The sequence below is a fragment of the Lynx canadensis genome, chromosome B1 (genome assembly GCF_007474595.2).
Source record: "Lynx canadensis isolate LIC74 chromosome B1, mLynCan4.pri.v2, whole genome shotgun sequence".
Lineage (NCBI taxonomy): Eukaryota > Metazoa > Chordata > Mammalia > Carnivora > Felidae > Lynx > Lynx canadensis.
The window spans coordinates 32362042-32380949 of NC_044306.2; the positions used below are offsets into that span (position 1 = coordinate 32362042).

General features: G+C 46.1%; 1 protein-coding gene across 12 annotated transcripts in view; it reads right to left on the reverse strand.

The window, feature by feature from the left end:
• Nucleotides 1–18908, reverse strand: part of DOCK5 (dedicator of cytokinesis 5) — a 221998-nt gene that overhangs the window by 64354 nt on the left and 138736 nt on the right. For all 12 annotated transcript variants that reach the window (XM_030312351.1, XM_032592834.1, XM_032592835.1 and 9 more), the window contains 8 exons: nt 18542–18631; nt 16537–16637; nt 14600–14734; nt 11247–11358; nt 10180–10250; nt 9487–9593; nt 7005–7141; nt 2462–2557 (listed from right to left, as the gene is read on the reverse strand). In XM_030312351.1, the coding sequence (XP_030168211.1) occupies nt 2462–2557; nt 7005–7141; nt 9487–9593; nt 10180–10250; nt 11247–11358; nt 14600–14734; nt 16537–16637; nt 18542–18631 (849 nt within the window). The remainder of the gene's footprint in view (nt 1–2461; nt 2558–7004; nt 7142–9486; nt 9594–10179; nt 10251–11246; nt 11359–14599; nt 14735–16536; nt 16638–18541; nt 18632–18908) is intronic.

Below are 18908 nucleotides of genomic sequence, written 5' to 3' on the forward strand. Positions count from 1 at the left end.
CTTTGAATTCATGGTCAAAAAAAAAATCTCCACTTTCCTTATTAAGAAATAACAGAATTGTCATATAATCTCAAGTCTCCTTTTAAATGCTCTCAGTTTTGTTCTGTTGGTGTATGTACTCTATTCCATGAGTCCAACACTATTTTTATTGTAGCATTATGTTTTCAAATCTGACAGCACAGTCCCCTCCACTCTTACTTCTATGTGGCTCTTCATTTACGTGTGTCTTGTATTTATTTACTTTTTAAAAAGTTTTTACTTATTTATTCATATGACGTGGGGCTCAAACTCATGGCCCCGAGATGCAGAGTTGTATACTCTTCTGACTGAGCCAGCCAGGCGCCCCATCTGGTTTTATTTTCACTCTCATATTTTTGCAACTAAATTAAATGAGATTCTTCCTTTATAATCCCTCAATAGGTACCATTGTTATAAGAAAGGCCGCTGAATATTATCTGTTTATTCTGAAACCGGTTAGTTTAAGAAGTTGTTGGTGACTTCTGTTAAAACTTTGTGAAGGTTCCCGGGTTTCTTAGAAATAGCAAGAGCGGGGCGCCTGGGTGGCGCAGTCGGTTAAGCGTCCGACTTCAGCCAGGTCACGATCTCGCGGTCCGTGAGTTCGAGCCCCGCGTCAGGCTCTGGGCTGATGGCTCAGAGCCTGGAGCCTGCTTCCGATTCTGTGTCTCCCTCTCTCTTTGCCCCTCCCCCGTTCATGCTCTGTCTCTCTCTGTCCCAAAAAATAAATAAATGTTGAAAAAAAAAAATTAAAAAAAAAAAAGAAATAGCAAGAGCGGAAGAGATGAACAACACAGTTATCAAACTGCCTTTCTTGATATGTTCTTCACATATGTGGCAGCAATGGCGTGGCAAGAACAATTAATTACCAATTAATACCTTAGTACAAGACCTGGATCCTGTTTCGGATCGCCTTGAGTCTTAATCTTAGCAGGCACGTCTCTGTATCCCTATTTGGACCAGCTCTGTCGCCAAAGCTGAAGCTTACAAGGGACATCGTAAGGTTTCTGCCTTGGCCACTGCTTCTGCCTGAAAGGCCCCTCCCCACACCTTCACACCCCCCCCCCCCCCCCCCCCCCGCCGCGTTCTCCAAGTCTTTGTTTAAATTTTCCCTTCTCAGGAAAATCTTACACGTTTTTTAAGTTTATTTATTGATTTTGAGAGAGACAGAGACAGGGCAAGCGGGGGAGGGGCAGAGAGTAAGGGGGAGAGAGAGAGAATCCCAGCAGTGCCCGCACTGCCAGTGAAGAACCCGGGGCAGGGCTCAAACTCATGAAACAGAGAGATCATGACCTGAGCCTATATATCAAGGGTTGGACATTCAACCGGCTGAGCCACCCAGGAGCTCCTCAGGCAGGTTTCTTAAGCTCTCTCTGCAAATGTTTCCTGATTTGAAAAATGGAGCTAATGATAGAACCACCCTGTAGGAGGTGTGTGAGGTTTCAGTGACACGTAAAGTACTTAAAATAACTTCTGGCAGGTAAAAAAACAAAACAAACAAAAAAAAAACAACAAAAAAAACTAGCTGAAGTGGCACCTGGGTGGCTCCGTCGGTGAAGCGTCTGACTTCAGCTCAGGTCGTGATCTCACTGGTCGTGAGTTCGAGCCCCGTGTTCCGCTCTGTGCTGACAGCTCGGAGCCTGGAGCCTGCTTCGGATTCTGTGCCTCCCTCTCTCTCTCTGCCCCTCCCCCACTCACTCGGTCTCTCAAAAATAAATAAATGTTAAAAACTTGAAAAAAAAAAACAGCTAATGACCACTTCTATTAATTATCACTACAGCGGGAAGTACTAAATAGTGTTACTATTATCACCCCAAAAAGGGTCGATCCAGACGGCGCATGCACATCACATACTGAGAATCAGAACACAACTACTTGCGATAACAGAGGAAGCACTGAACGCAGCCACCAACACCCTTCATCGCCTGCTCACCAAGGTTTAGGTTTTCCTTAAATGAAATATTAAACAAATATTCAAAGAGTATGAGCTCAAATGGGGGCTGAGTTTGCCTACCCAGGGTGCTCACTGATTCAGTATCTGCTGGAACGTATTGCAACAGGCTCTGTCTCATCGCTGATATGAGCATCGTTCCTCTAGAACGGACCTGCACTGTCGGGTTTACAGGGTCGCCAACAATGCTCCCCCCATTACCCTCCCTTCTCCCCCACCCCTGCTGGATCATTTTCCCTCAAGAGAAAAATCAGTGTTGCAATCAAGATCCGCTGGCGGTTAGAAACAAGGTCACCCGACGGGGAGGGCTGTGAGGTTCTAGAGCACCCCCCCCCCCCAGTTTCCTCAGGGCACATGGCATGCAGGCACAGCCTGTGACCCGTGAGAGGGGTCTGTGGGAATCCGGCCCCAAGACACTGGTCCGGAAGACCCCCCAAGGGCAGGTGGGACACTGAGAAGCAGCAGCGGTGGCGGGTCCCCTGTAGCGACACTCACGATCTGCGGAGACTGGCGGCTCATCCCTATCACGGTCCTGTTGATCCTTCTCAGCAGCCGTTCCATGATCAGCTGGACGTGCATCGCCGTGGGACCCTGAGGGGGAAACACGGGAATCGACACCAACTTCTTCCGACTCAGCTTCACTTCTCCCGCAAAGAACCTTGGACAAGTGAGTTTTCTCTTTAAATCTCATTCCGGCTCTTCCCTGCAAAGTAATCTCTTGTTCGAAAAGGGAAAAAGAATCTCACAGAATGATAAGGACACTGCTACTCAGGAATCCGTTGAAAATGATCGGGTGTCACATTTCAAAGATGAGCCTCGGGAGGCAGGGGAAGGACGCCCCCCCTAACAGCCCAGATCGTCCGCGCACTCTAAGATCAAGGGGGCTACCAACTCCACGTAGTTCTGGGAGGAAAACCCCTGGCATGAGATCTCAGTCCTGACACTGAGCACATCGGGTAGCCCAGGACAACGAGGCACATGCATGGGAAGTAAAAGGCAAAAATTCAAAGTTCTTGCCACCTTCTGTGTAGGAGGAAAAACACTAAGAAATTCAAGTCAAGGAGACTGCTATTGACCGAATGTTTGTGTTCAGAAGTCATACGCTAGGGTTGGGGCGCCTGGCTGGCTCAGTTGATTAAGTGTCTGACTCTCGATTTTGGCTCAGGTCGTGATCTACAGTTTGTGAGTTCAAGCCCTGCATCAGGCTCTGCGCGGACAGTGCGGAGGCTGCTTGGGATTCTCTCTCTTCCTCTCTCTGTCCTTTCTCTCCCCCTCAAATAAATAAATACTTTATTAAAACGAAACAAAACAAAAAAGCCATATGCTGGGGGTGCCTGGCCGGCTCAGTCAATAGAGCATGTGACTCTTGATCTCAGGGTCGTGAGTTCAAGCCTCATGTTGGGCACAGAGATTACTTAAAAAAAATTTTTGTTTGTTTGTTTTAATTAAAACAACCCACAAAAGTCATATGCTGGTGCTCTAAACCCTCATGTGATGGTACATAGACATGGGCTTTGGGGAGGCAAGTATGACCGGAAGGCATGGCCCTGATCTTGTAAGGAGAGACACCAGACAGATTGTTTTTTCTCTCTCCACACACACTGAGGAAAGGCCGTGTGAGGACAGAGAGCAAGGAGCTGTTTTCACGCCAGGAGGGGGGGCCCTCCCCAGGAACCCTACCGCACCGGCCCCCTGACTTTGGACTTGCCATCTCCAGAACCATGAGAAATAAATGTCTGTTGGTCGAGCCCCCGTCTGTGGTGTTTTGGCAGACGGAGTAGACTCACCCAGGGACGCAGTACTTTGATTCTGTCACATGTGACTCTGGGCAATCATTTACCTTTGCTGAACTTCCGTGTTCCCGCACGGAAGAAAAAAAAGAACAGATCCCTTACAGGCGTTAGGTGGGCTGGTGGGCACAGCAAACAGCACCTCACAGACACGTGTTCTTACTTTTCCTTTCTTCTTTTTTTGTGATTTGATGTTCTACTCATTCGGCTCTACCTTAGCAATATTCAGCTTGTCTTTACAGAGCCTTTATCCTTGTGATAGATATTCCGAAACTCCTGGCTTCAAATAGCCAAATCACTGCGATAGACAGTTTTATTAAAATACCAAGTATTCCTAGCGTCCCTTTCATACCTCCCTTCTCTGCTTCTTTGTTTGTATTATATATTCACTTGCTTCCCATTTCTTTGAATGAAAACGATCCGGAAAACCTCCCTCTCTCTTGAAACCGCTTTCTCCTCTATTTATGTAACGAGACCACACCGCAGACCCAGCTCGGTGTGTTGAGTCCCGTGCCAGCCGCGGGTGGAGGTCGGAAAAGGAATCGGACGTTCTCTGATCAGGAGAGCTGGGGCCTAAAGATAAATGAGCAAAACGTACGGATCCTCGTAGAAGGTCCGCTCTGCTCAACTGCCGATCACACGGAATCCTTGTAAAATAACACAAATAAATAAACACGTAGAAGGTCAGCTCCGCGAGGGCCGGCTACTCGCTTCTCTCGTTCACTGCTGCACGCTTACTTACATCCATCACAGTGCCCGGAGCACGGGAGCTGTTTAAGACGTGCCTGTGACCTGAATCACAACTGCAGGGCTTTACACAAGATGTAAGGAGGGCATGAAGGGATGTAGCGGAGTGGGGGACTTTGGGCAGGGCTGCCCCGGGAAAACCGCATGGGGTGTTACTACAGCTGGACTTTGAAGCATATGGACAGTTTGCAGATCTAGCTTCGGGACAAGAGGAATCCTGGATGACTTAAAAAAAAAAAAAAAAAGGCAGAGGAATACATGTCAGTAATTACAGCCTGGAATTAACTGAGGAGACGAGAAGGTATGGGAAGACAGATACAGTTAGTTTGTACATGTTTGTACAATTACGTACAAACGTGTATAAACGATGGTGGGGGATAAAACCATATCATCGTCACCAAAAAAAAAAAAAAAAAAAAAAAAAGATTGAATTTACTACTTTAACAGAACTCTAAGATCAGTAATTGTGAACACTTTTCCTCATTACAGGGAACCTTATCAGGAAGACCAAAAAAAAAAAATCTTTTTTTTCAAGTCAATTAAATCAGCACAAGATGTAAATATATTCAAGTCATTTCCAAAGAGTCCTTCGACATGATAAGAAGGTAGGTAAAGATACTGCATTAAAGAAACAAAACAAGGGGGGTACCTGGGTCGCTCACTTGGTTAAGCAACCGACTCTTGCTTTCAGCTCAGGTCATGATCTGAAGGGGATTGAGCCCCGCACACAGAGTGTGGAGCCTGCTTGAGATTCTCTCTCTCCCTCTCCTTCTGCCCCTCTCCCGCTTGCTCTAAGTAAATAAATAAACTCTAAAAAACAAACAAAAAACCCCAAAACAACAAAAACAAACAAACAAAAAACTGGGTTAGAAGTGGAAGAGATCGAGAGGTCTAAGAGGTCATCTGGAACCATCCCTACATGTTATGGAGCAGGAAATTGACGTGCCTGCAGATTTGCCTAAAGATAAAGAGCTACACGTGCGGGGCACCTGGGTGGTTCAGTTGGTTAAGTGTCAGCCAGACTTCAGCTCAGGTCATGATCTCACAGTGCATGAGTTCAAGCCCTGCATTGGGTTCTGTGCTGACAGCTCAGAACTTGGAGCCTGCTTGAGATTGTGTCTCCCCCTCTTTCTCTGCCCCTCCCTGGCTCATACTCTGTCTCTCTCTCTCACACACAAATAAACGAACGAACGAACGAACGAAAGAGAGAAAACTACATGTGCTGACGCTGAAACCAGAAAAGAAGCAGCCTGATTCCCATGTTTCCAATCAACTCGGGATCATAGAGACACACTTCTGGAAAACTGGAGCTCTGCCTAAACCAAAGCCCCTAGTACACTCACTGTTGCCAACTACAGCTTTGGGCTTCCTTTCGGTATTTTGATGACTGAGTCATAAAAGTTACTTTTTGAAAATATTATTATCATGATACGGTTGGTCACATTATTTATGTGTTGTAAAATCCCTGGTTAGGAATCCAATACCCAATCACAAAATTCCTTGGGGAAACCTATTGTGTTTTATGTGGTTTCTAGAAACACATTTAAGAACAAAGGAGGACGAGCGTGACCTATAATTAGTATCAGATAAATAGTACAAACAGCGAGGTGGGTTGAGGGTGGGGTTAGGCAGAGAAGGCAAGGGCGTCTTCCAGGACCTCTGTGGCTGCGGCGTGAATTAGCAGAAATGCAGGCGTGCCCGTGGCCATCCTGGGGTTGACTTTGAAAGGCGAACTAAGAGTTCAGCTACGGGAAGAGGGACAGAATGTTCTTCAATTCCTTCAGCAGAACCGAACCTAAAGATATTGGTAAGAGGATGGGCTTCGGCAAAGTCAAGAGCGTTTTCCCTGCTCTATAGGAACACTGGTGCCACGTGGCCATCGCGGGGGGTGGCGAGTAAGGTTTGTGCTCAACCAAACACACTCTGCTAACTTCTGCGGCCTCTTAGAGGAGGCCATGGCTGGGCTATGGGCTGTGCTATCTCTAGAACATGGTAAATCCAGGCAGATGCAGCCCCAGGGTTTCGGGGAGTAGGGATGCCCAGGTCACAGAGGAGACGCGAGAGAAGAAAGCACACTGTGGCCGCAAGGCCCCCAAAAGGAAGGATCAGTGTGAGGACATAAAACTGAGAATGGCTCAGAAGCTCAGGAATGTCTACAATACTCCTGGAGGGCCGAGGTTTCTGCTTAAAACATCTGAACAGGGGTCCGGTTCTTCGAAGTCCCCTCGGGGATCTCCACCGGCGACGAGCCTGGAGAAGCAGTGGCAGCTGGCGCGAGCAGTAAGCGGACTCTCCCGGACCTCGGTGTGCGGAGAAGGCTCTAGCAAGCAGCAGCCTCTCCGATCACCCCCAAACCAGCCGCAGCCTGCCCCAGTAGCCAGGCTTCTAAGCCCCCTGGGTGGGGCCCTCAGATAGGGAAGGCCGTGAAGCCCTTCTTGCCCTGGGGAAGGGACCAGCCTGTGCTGTGGTGTGCATCGGGTGGCGGTGACGATTCAACTCACCACATCCTTCCTGTCCAGCACTTCCAGGATGTTGCTCAGAAGCTGCGAGCTGGCCTCATGGTCGGGCTTGCTGGAGTTGTCATCTAACTGGCCGCTGAGCTGGTCGATCAGCAGTGGCAGCAGGACATCTCTGCACTCTGGGAGGGAAGATGCACGCGGCTCACCGGCTGCGGCGGCACCCCCTGCACTGCCCAGCTTCTTGCCTGCAACTCCCTGACCCCGCCCCCTCCCCCCACTACAGCAGCAGCCCGACCTCTTGGCTCCGCCCAGTGGGGGTTTGATCCCCGCAGGCAGCAGCGTGAAACTTCAGTCCCGGGTAACTTGATTTTTATTTGTTGATGTTTTTAATTTTTTATTTGCTCTGAGGAGGGGGAGGGGCAGGGAGAGAGGGAGAGAGAGAGAATCCCAGGCAGGCTCCGCGTTCGGCACAGAGCCTGGCGCAGGACTCCATCCCACAACCGTGAGATCGTGACCTGGGCCGAAATCAAGAGCTGGGACGCCCAAGCGACTGAGCCACTCAGGCTCCGCAAGTCCCGTGACGTGATTTTAAAAGCCAAGAAAATTACACCTGTCACGGGTACCTGTGCGAAAACGTTTGAAGTATTCAACAATTTCTTTAGCTTTAATAAAAAAAATGCCAGCTTGTTCGTTGAATGCTGAGTCGTATGAAATGAAAAACTTAAGCAAGTTATACTTAATGTTCGAAAGCTTCCACCTAATGGAGACAATCTGCTCTAAAATTCATATAAATACTGAGTGAGCTTGACTAGTACCTCTCAATGTGTTTTGAGGACATTCGGATCATGTTTTTGCAGGCGCATGCACCTCACAAAATAAGGGCTTATCTTTCTATGATGTCTTTCTTCTGGGATCTTCACTACTATAAAACATTTTTATGATGAGGCCAGAGATCCTGGCCACAAACGGAAATAACTGTTAACAGCGAGATTACTTCCTCTAACTAGAACCACGCGGCGCATGCTTGCAAAACACCCCATCCTTCTCACATCTCATTTATCCTTTCTGCACGCTTAGCGGCACGGGCGGCGCGGCATGTTAAGATGTTTCATGACATCACATTTTCTACTTAAGAGCATTCACCAGCTTTGCGCACACTTCCAACGGTGTCCTTGCGACAGCTGGAACCTCTAAGCAGAAATCCACAGGGTCGGGAAGCGTCACAGCCGAAAGGGGCTGCTGATATGATACAGCATGGTATGCTATATGATATAGCTGATATATCATAGGTATATGATATAGCTGATATGATATAGCATCTTCCTTCCATGGAGATGGATGCTGACTCATAGGAGGCTCCTCGTGTGGCCAAAGTTACATAACTAGCCCCGGGGCGAGGCCAGGAGGCCTTCCACCGATAACCCACTCCCCTTTCCCTATTTCTGAGGAGTTCTGCGGGTCCTCAGACCCTCCAGGCAACACATGCAACATGGGCTCACCCTCTGGGAGCCCCTGACCTGGGAGTAGTTCCCACAGCTGTCCCTGTTTTGCAAGTCTTGGGTTTTGGGAAAGACCAGCTACTGGACCTCTTCCTCCTCTCAGCTTTGGGACAGGAGCACAGTGATTTAAACTCGGTGGCTGCACTGCCTTCCCTCTACTCACCAAATGAAGAGTATTTCATCCATGTGAGAGTTTTCTCTCCTCCGTGCCCTCTGCCTTTCCAGTCGTATGCTGGTGATCTGGCTCCCCAACTAACAGCCCTCCCCACCGCACCCCACCCCACCCCCAAACCCGTAACTCACAGTGCTTGCCAATTTCTGTGGTATAAATACTTCTACCGTGGTCCATTTTCAGCTCCTCACGTGACATGACAGCACGGAGTTGAGAGAGATCACCTAATATGCTCTCCTGAGCTGGGACAGACGGCCCCAGCACACCCCTGCACTACCGACCCGTGGCTTTCCAGAATACACAGTAAGTACAGGTCGAAGAAGACATATTTGTTTAAAAAGACTATCTTTCTACTTGCCTGCAACTTTCTGGGGGGTCCATTTTTAGGACAAAGCGCTCTAATTAATGAAATACTGGATTGTTCTCATTAAAAAATGCATGATTCTGGGGGGCGCCTGGGTGCCTCAGTGGGTGAAGCATTAGGTCACGGTCTCGTGGCTTGAGTTCGAGCCCTGCTTCGGGAGAGCTCCAGCCCCACCTTGGGGGAGAATGAACCCTGCTTCTCTCTCTCTCTCTCTCCCTCCGCCTCTCACTCACGTGCGTGCACCCTCCCTGTCTCAAAAAAAAAAAAAAATTAAATTAAATTAAAAATGCATGATTCTGTTCTTTAAGATACTCTTGGAAATACTGAACTGACTTCGTCTTCTTAAAACCGGTTTCTCCAGAGGTCCCTAAGTCCTAAAATTCTACTGGCAAGGACATCATTGACATTGAAAAAAAAAAAAAAAAGATTTGGCTGAAGCAGCAGCAAGCCTGGGGCTATGGTAAGCAGTAGTTGTTGGCGAAGACGTACCCGACTGCCGAAAAAGATTGCTCTCCACTATCTTGGTCATGCAGTTGAGTTTCTGGCGAACTAACTGGTTGTCAGGAATGCTCTGAATGAACTTGCAGAAGAGCATGCTGCAAAAGAAACCCCAGAGGTTGGTATTTTCCCTCCGTCACGCTCAAGGCATCATTACACGGTTCCCCTCTGCTCTGAGATTTGGGCATGGAGAGTCTGACCTGGAAATCTCTCCCAGACACCCTGAGAGTCTGTCCCTTGGAAGTAAAGGCGAGACTGTATTCCATGAGGGCTACAGCGCTCGGCCTCGGGGCTGCCTCCATGTAAACTGTCAGAGGGCGGTCACATCTATCCTGGCTTTGCGGACGTGCCTTAACACTCCTTCTGCACAATCCTTTTCCGGCTGACTTCGCTCCGGTGTCGCTCACCATCTGACTTAGCCGGGATACTTAGGTATGGGGCTGGAAGCGTATCATTATGTGCTTTCTTCTGTAGTTAATTTCATGTCTGCGCGTCTTGATTCCCCCAGAGAAAGTGCAGATCTCTCCCAGGGGCAGGCTTTGTGTCTCCTTTTAGATCTTCCACAGCAACGGAGCGCCAAAAGGGGTCAGAAGAATACGAGAACGCGTAAGCAGCCCTGGCCCCAGCCAAGCGGGGAGCTGCTTCTCTGGTAAAGTCCACAAACAAATGTGTTTTGCTATTTACCTGAGCTCAACAGGATCGAACACAAGTTTGACGTCATTAATTATGCTGGGAAGGTACTTCAGAGCTGCTCCCTGTAAGAAAAAGGTACCAAAAGGCAAATTCAGTTGCCAAGCAGGATGAATACAGGATGTACTAGTTAACCCCAGGAAGAAAAGGCTTGGCTCAACATAGGGAACTGGAAACGGATGATCTTGCACTGGAGAAGAGAGCTCAATGTTGCTAGATGTGATCTCCTAAAATCTTTTTCCTTAAAAGTCAGGTGCCATGGCTTTTTTTTTTTTTTCTTCTTCATTACCAACAGGCACTATTTGGAACTCATTTTTCTATCTAAGGAGGTAGTTAAAATCTTGACGTCTCCCTCACAAAGTGGCCATAAACAACAAAGAAGAAATAATAAAGCTCAGATCTGAATCCTCAGAGATTGCCTATTTTACATTAAACAATTGATAACGATGAATATGATGGTGACTTTTGGCTTCTGGGAAGAATGGGGGAACTTGGAATCAAAACCTGTTGCCTGTAACATCAGGATCCACGGGCTGAATTCACAGGGGACACAAAAGCCATTCACAGGACGTCTAAAAGGATAGTCTTTTTTTTTTTTTAAGTTTTATTTATTTATGTATTTTGAGAGAGAGACAGAGACAGTGTGAGCGGGGGGGGGGAGGTGGGGAGGAGAGAGAGAGAGACAGGGGGAGAGAGAGAGAATCCCAAGCAGGCTCTGCAATGTCAGTGCAGAGCCCGACGCGGGGCTCGAACCCATGAAACCATGAGATCATGACCTGAGCCGAAACTGAGAGTCGGACGCTTAACCGACTGAGCCACCCAGGAGGATGGTCTGTCTTTGGCAAACTGCCATTTGAGAATATATTTGAGAACACAAATGTACATAAAAGTTAACACACAGGCTTTTCCCTTAACAGCTTTCTTTAGTCATACTAAAATTCACTAGCTTTCCACGAATTATGATTCACTTTGTTTCTCTCCCACCATGGCCCAGTCTGTGTTGTCACCGAGCATCCTCAGCAACAGCACTGAAAGGGGCACCCGTGCTACACCACACTGACCTTGATCTTGACAGCTTCCTCCAGAGGCCTGTCCATTAGCGTATTGAAAGCGAAAAACAACTGGCGGATTGAATTATTGAATTCGTCTCCATCTTCGCTTTGGCCATAAAATCTTAACAAGGGAAAGAGAAAAGCAGTCAGGTTTCCGTCTTTAAAAAGACATGTTCAAAAAGATCTGTTGCCTCAGCAACGCTGGCGGTCCATGCGTCTTCCCCCTTGATAATCCACTTTCCACCTAGGAGATGAGAGGATCCCTGGAAACGTAAGCCAGATTTTACTGCTTCTCCGACTGAAACCCTTCGACGGTTTCCCATTCCACTTGGGAGGAAATCCAAGCTCCTGACCACAGCTTACCTGGCCCTTCCTCGTTTGTCCTTAGCCTGCCACTCCCCATTTTCACTCCCATTTTAGTTCCCCTTGCTCCAGCAACAATGGCCTCTCCTGACTCCTCACACAGGCCCCATAGGACCCTGGCCTTAGCAGTTCCCGCTCCTGCATGCCTCTTCCTGCCCAGGCTGCCTCTCCCGGTTCAGTCTCAACCCAAACACCAACCCCTGGAGAGATCTCCCTCCCTCCCCGGTTGTCATCTCACCAGCCCCTCCCGTCAGCCCTTACCTATCCGAATTTATCTTACGCTGCCTTTCTTCGCTCTGCCTCCCTGGCTTCCGCACAACCCACAAGCACTGTCAGAGCGGGAGCCTTGTTTCATCCCCTGCTAGATCTCCAACACCCAGAGCAACACTTGGCACCTTATGTGCCAGCACTTAAAAAAAGGGGGGGCTAATACAAGACCGAGGGATGAAGATGGAGTTCTCAGTGCCCTACGGTGGGCAATTTACAGTTTTAATTCTCCCCAGGTGTCTCCCCAACGGAGGTAAACTTCAGCCCGGAAGTGAGCTCAGAAGAGGAACGTAAGCTCTGATGAGGGCAAACAGGGTGGGAGGTGGGGGTGTGGTGACATTTCTTTTGCAGCTCCTGGACAGGGCCAGTAAACTGATGTGTCTATCAGATCTAAGCAGCCAGAGAATGTAGATTTCTAGGCTCTCTTTCTCAGATCAAGTTCTTCCTTAATGAGAAAAAATCAGGGGGGTGGAGGGGAACAACTATAAACAGGTGCTCAGGGACTAAGTTCAACACAGCAACTCCCTTAGTTAATTTCATGGGTTACTTGACCACACTAATGTTGGCTTTTCCACTGTTCTCTTCCTACATGATGTTGAAAAGGATGGTTTAGATGTGCTGCAACACTGTCAGTCAGGGGTGGCACCCTAGTGAATCATCCGTGGAAAAAATTTCTCAATTTCATAAATTACGGTTTTCTTTCTATGGTTTTATGATGATTTTCGTTGCTGGACATCAGAGTTCCCTGCACAAACTTTCCGATAAGGGAATGCTCCCTCAGTGGGACACTCCAGGCCCTAACTGAATTTGTGGAAATTTAACATAATTGCAAAATACAAGGAACTAGCTATAAAGGAAGCCTGTCTGATGAGAGAGAGAGAGACTAAAGAGATTGTGTATAATCCTGGGTTTGGGTAAACCCTGCTCTCTTCTGCTAGGGAAGGAGGAACTGTCTCTCACCCAGCTGAACTTTTAAGTCATTAAGCGTTTTTAAAAAGTATAAAAATGTACAAAACCACTGTAGAAACTTTAAAAAGGCAGAGAGAATAAAAACAGCCTGCTTAAAACCCTCCTACCTACAATTTTATTCCTACTAAAATTTTAATTTCCGAAGCTATTAAATTTTTGAAATGGGATCATATTGCACTTAGGTCTTATGCCTTAGTTTTATTATTTAAGAACACCGTTATCTTTCCTCATTAACATTTTTTTAAAGGGCTGAATATACATATTTTATCATTCATCTTTGTTCACTACCTGATGGATTTCTTTCCATCAGATAAATTCTTAGATGGGCTATTAGTGACCAACGTGGTATTTTCTTTTGCTTTTTGTGGTTTTTGTTTTGTTTTTGCTTTTCATTCATGGTGCCACATTTCTGCCCTTAATAAATTTACATTCCTATCGGCATTAAAATGCAGGACCGATTTTTGTCCAACTTCATCAAAGGATAAAGATTTTTAATCTTTATCAATTGTATAGATAAGAATAGTGTGTGTGTATAGATAGCGTTTTGATATTGTGACTATTTTTTAAGAAATTTAATTTACCATTTGAATTTGCCTCTTGTAAATTATCTGTTTTTGTTTTCTATTATTCAAGGGTGTTGATCATTCTTTTGTTGACTGATAAGAGCCTTTCATTAGTAAAGCTAATTAAACGTTTTGATCTATACAGTATGTCACAAGCTTTTTAAATGGTAATTGTTTGCCTTTAGTTTTATGATTTTTTAAATTTGTTTTTTTCAACGTTTATTTATTTTTGGGACAGAGAGAGACAGAGCATGAATGGGGGAGGGGCAGAGAGAGAGGGAGACACAGAATCCGAAACAGGCTCCAGGCTCCGAGCCATCAGCCCAGAGCCTGACGCGGGGCTCGAACTCCCGGACCGCGAGATCGTGACCTGGCTGAAGTCGGACGCTTAACCGACTGCGCCACCCAGGCGCCCCTAGTTTTATGATTTTTTAAACATACCATGTTAAAAACAACAAAAATGCTCAAATCTAGACCTGAAACCCTCTTACCTACAGTGTTATTCCAAATAACATTTTAGCATGCTCTCTGTCCAGTTTCCAAACCTGTCTTAACAATATATTTTAACAGTTTGGAAATCCTGCAATTACTGAAAGGCAGAAATGGCACGGGGCTGTGGGCATTCCCCGAGAAGTTATTTTCTCATTCTTTGTCTTGGCTATTTTTGACGGAGCTGTTATTCTAGAAACTCAAGGTGTGAATTATCCTATCTCTGTGGCTTAGTTTCATCACCTAGCTAAGCATGACGTCAGTAAAGAAACACACGCCTGAGGAAACATCTCCCCCAGACAACTGCCATCATTCACCATCCACCACCAACAAGAGCTCATGATCCTAGATTTGTACACCCGGTATCATCTCGAAGTCTTTTACTGTGCTAAAGGTAGTCTTGCCACAGGAACCTTGTTTCCTAGAGCTGTCATCGCCAACCAAGGTTTTCACCAAGCTGCACACTGTAGTCACCCGCATCCCCAAGTCCTGTTGTCATTACTGCCCTAGAAATTCTGACTCGGAAGGACTTGGCGCAGGCCTTCTCTAGGGGTTTCAGGGTCTACCTCCATCTTCAGCCTTGAAGTTCTGAAATTTGGCAATTCCATGAGCCAACCATGACTCGCAGAGCTGAACGTGAGCGTGAGAATTAAGGACAAGTCCATGAAGAGACAATAGACAGCATAGACATCTTATTACAGCTACCATTACCTCAAGTAGAGTACTCTCGATTGGATGATGAACCTAAACAAGTACTTTAGGGCTTTCAGAGCAGCAAAAAGCAATTCTGTCTTGCTGGAGTCCTCTGCATTAGCCACATAGAAGTTCAGTACCTTGGAGAGTTTCCTTAAAAAGGTGAGAAAGAAAAAAATGTCAATGGGGCCAAGTGGTACTCAGGTTTGGGGGATGCTATCTAGGAAGGGAACCTGGCATACTGAGGAAGCAGAGGTCACAGCTACTATTATCTCTTCTAGAAAAGGCCCTGAGCAGGGAAATAAAATTCATCTGCAGCTTTGTTTCCTCACTGCTGCTGGGTTTGGAGCTTCCCTTATGCATAGAAATAGGGGATGGTTTCTTTCGCTTTGTAGGATTTTTTAACAGGATCAAGAAATGAAAGTGAAGGCATTTGAAATCATGAAGGTATTTTAATCTCCAGGGTGCCCTACAGACATCTTCAGTCATTCCTGTAAGGAAAGGACTATCTGCCTAACGTAGTCACCCTGCAAGAAGTCTGATTCTTTCCAGTGTGCCTCAACTCTTTGGGATCCCCAAAATGGGGCCAGAGCAACACTCCAGTGACTGCGGGAGAAGCTCAATCGGACTCGGGCTCAGTTTGATGAGAATACCCATGGTTTCTGAACATCCCAACGGACAGAACCATGCTCAGATGTCAGACTGCTCTTTGTCCGAGGCGAGGCATTTTCTTACATCTTTTTCTAACTCCCACGTTTGAGGACACGGATATTTTGGCCCCTCTGTAAATCTCTGGGTTTTTGTAGTACTAGGAAAAATCCACAGCACACATGTAGAGCTGACGAAGCCTTGTAAATCAAACCCAGATTACTACATCCAGGAGTGCTGCATTTGGCTCTGTGTAATGAAGATCCAGCGGTAGGATTTCCTCCCTTGCAGGTACTACCCGCTTGGAAAGGGAGGCTACCGGATGGAAAGAAACTGATCACGAGCCCATCTGCGGCTTCTCCCCATCCAGTGGGCATGATGTCCGTTGTGCTGGTTGGTGAATCTGCCACATAACACCTCTTTTCTGTCATTTATGTTTTATAACATTTCTGGACCTCCGTGCCAATAAAACCAAGAACCTTCTTGTTTAGCTCAGAAAGGACATAAGGGATCTATGATCCCACCTGGCAAATCAGGTCAGCAGTCAGACCGATAGATCGGCAACAGTAGTTGGCATGACCTGGCAGAAGCCACTGTCAAAGAGATCTCTGACGATCTTAGTGACATGCCTGTCACTCTTTATCACATCTCCTGGCACGATAACTGGAATGTGAGGGGGTGGGGGTGAAGGCCACATACAATGCCATGGTGAGCTGAATGGCAGTTGCTTTCCTTAGTCAAGAGCCCATAAACCAAAGACAGAAAGGAGGCTGCATTATGGGAAAGGCAGACACTATTTTCCTTTGTATAGAAGAAAAATGGTATCTTCTCATATCCTGTAAGTAATGAAATCTACAAAGCACTTGTGATGTAGGGGTGAGGGCATCATCCTCAGTTCTCCCAGACTTAGTCTTGCTGAATCCACTGTTTGATCCCCTTGGGGTTTCATGCTAAACCCAATGCCACCCAACTCTCCTAAGATCCTGAGTATGATCTCTGTTCTTGACTGTGTTCCCAGTGGCTTCAACTCCTCATCTACGTATGTTCTGGATTCTTCAAGAAACATAGCCTTATCTCTTCTGGAACTTGCCAGAAGGCAGGGACTGAATTTAATACCTTTACCAGGGTTGGAATACTTAGATGGTTTCCTCTTTCCACCTGCACGTTTAGAACAAGGTTCTGCACTTAGGGGCACATTTACTTAGCTTATATCCCTCTCATTTCTTAACAACCCAGCCCTAAGAGTGCAAACCCAATAATCCAGGTGGTTCCAACTGAATAGTCAGGTATTTCCCCTGAATACTTACACGTATGCCAAAGTGGCACTGAAGTGCTTGTAAATGTAGGTTTCAAGGACAGGATTAAAATGCTGGAACTTGATGTCTCCAATCAGTGAAATAATAAATACCTGCCAAAGGCAAAAAATATAAATAGCAGCGCTGTACGGCCCCAGGCATTCTGTCAATAAGCTGGTTGTTAACATCCTGGTGCCTTCTTTTCTTTCTTGACCATTTTTGTAGCGTTCCCACTCTACTCTTCCACAGCTGAAGTGAAGTCTTGGAGTTTCTTTTGATTTAACGTCAATAGAGAAACGATCACGCGTCAGGCACTGAGCTAAATGCTCTGAGGAACCTAATAAGAGCCAGCGTCCCTGGCCTCAGAGAGCTCACTGTCTTAAAGAAAGGCCAGTGCACAAGCAACATGAGTCGGGGGGAAAAAAAATGGGAGAGTCAGAAGATGCAGAAAGGGGAATCCTGTGGAAAAAATAAACTCTAACCAAAGGATACAGCTACTGAAATATTCCATGACCTAGTTGTCCTGAGTGCAGCACGAGTGCCCTCAATAACTGAACTTCATCAGAGGTGCCTCTCAATTTCCCCTTCTTCTGTCACCGTTATCGCTATCAGGCATGTAATCTACAAATAACCACATTGCACCTACCGAACACAGAAGAATGCAAAACACAGGGGATGCCTGCATATAACTGCTGCCAGCTGCTCTGTCCCAGGAGAACCTTAGACCTCGTCCCCTAGAACCCACAACCATTCTTTCCCATAAATCTGGCCAGGTGTGAACTTCGCTGTAGCTTTTATTCTCTTTAAGATCTTACATCTTTAACACCCTGATCATTTCTTGAATATATCAATTTCTCCAAGCTGGTGCAATACCTATTATTCCTTTGCTGCAACATCCAGGTAAATCTACATAGAATTTTCACCTCAACAATGAGAAGACAATGCTTGGTTTGGATGTGTCTGCTTCCTCCACTCCAGTACGATTTGCGCCCTTCCAAGATTTTAACATCAACTCTCATTGTCTAGATCTCGGGGTTTGGAATGCGCTGTATGTTTAAGTACTTGGTGTGGCCTATTTAATTGTCTGCTGTGCTATGTGTTGTGCATAATGAGACTGATATTCATTTCTGATGTAAATTCAGTCTCCCTTGTGCGAACACACAACACGGCCACGATCATCCTGGTATCTCCTGGCTTATAATTAGGTAATTAAAAACAATTTTTTTTAATGTTTATTCATTTCTTGAGAGACAGAGAGAGAGTGAGATGGAGGGAGGGAGGGGTAGAGAGAGGGAGACACAGAATCCGAAGCAGGCTCCAGGCTCTGAGCTGTCAGCACAGAGCCCGATGCAGGGCTCGAACCCATGAACCACAAGACTATGACCTGAGTCAAAAATCAGGGCTTAACTCACTGAGCCCCCCAGGCACCCCAAAGGTGCCTTTATTTTTGAGAGAGAGATCGAGCAGGGGAGGGGAAGAGAGAGAGGGGATAGAGGATCTAAAGCAGGCTTCACACTGACAGCAAAGAGCCCAATACAGGGCTCAAACTCATGAACTGTGAGAACATGACCTGAGCTGGAGTGAGACAGTCAACCAACTGAGCCATCCTGGCATCCCTATAATTAGGCAATTAAAAAAAATTTTTTTTTAACTTTATTCATTTTTGAGAGACAGAGAGAGACAGAGCATGAGTGGGGAAGGGGCAGAGACAGAGGGAGACACAGAATCCGAAGCAGGCTCCAGGCCCCGAGCTGTCAGCACAGAGCCCGATGCGGGGCTCGAACTCACGAACTGCGAGATCATGATCTGAGCCGAAGTCAGACGCTCAACCGACTGAGCCACCCAGGCGCCCTGGCAATTTTAAAGTAAGCTGTTTCTAATTTAAATTATAGGAATTTAGGCTAAAGAAACAATCAGAGAGATGTATACAAGTATTTATGCAGGAGAATATTCGTTGCAGTCATTTATAATAGTGAGATACTGGAAACCACCCAGTTGCAAGAATAAAACTGCTTACCAGTGCATCAAACACAAGGAAGTCGTAGGTTTCGTTGTCCGACATTTCCATCATTATGTTAAAAAGTGCATCTAGCGTATCTTGCAAAAACTGAAGATAAAAAAAAAAAGGCTATGTCATACTTTACGTTCAGTTCTATACTGCAGAAATTCAGGGAAAATTGGGTTTCAATAGGAAAGGTTTAAAAATAGCATTTCTTAAAAATCAGCACTTCTACTTCCTGATGTAGATAACAAGTTTACATATACATATGATATGTATAAATATATATATCAGTACATAAAATACTATATTATTATATATAACAGTATTATTATATATTACCAACACATTATTAATAACAATATTAATATTATATTATTATATT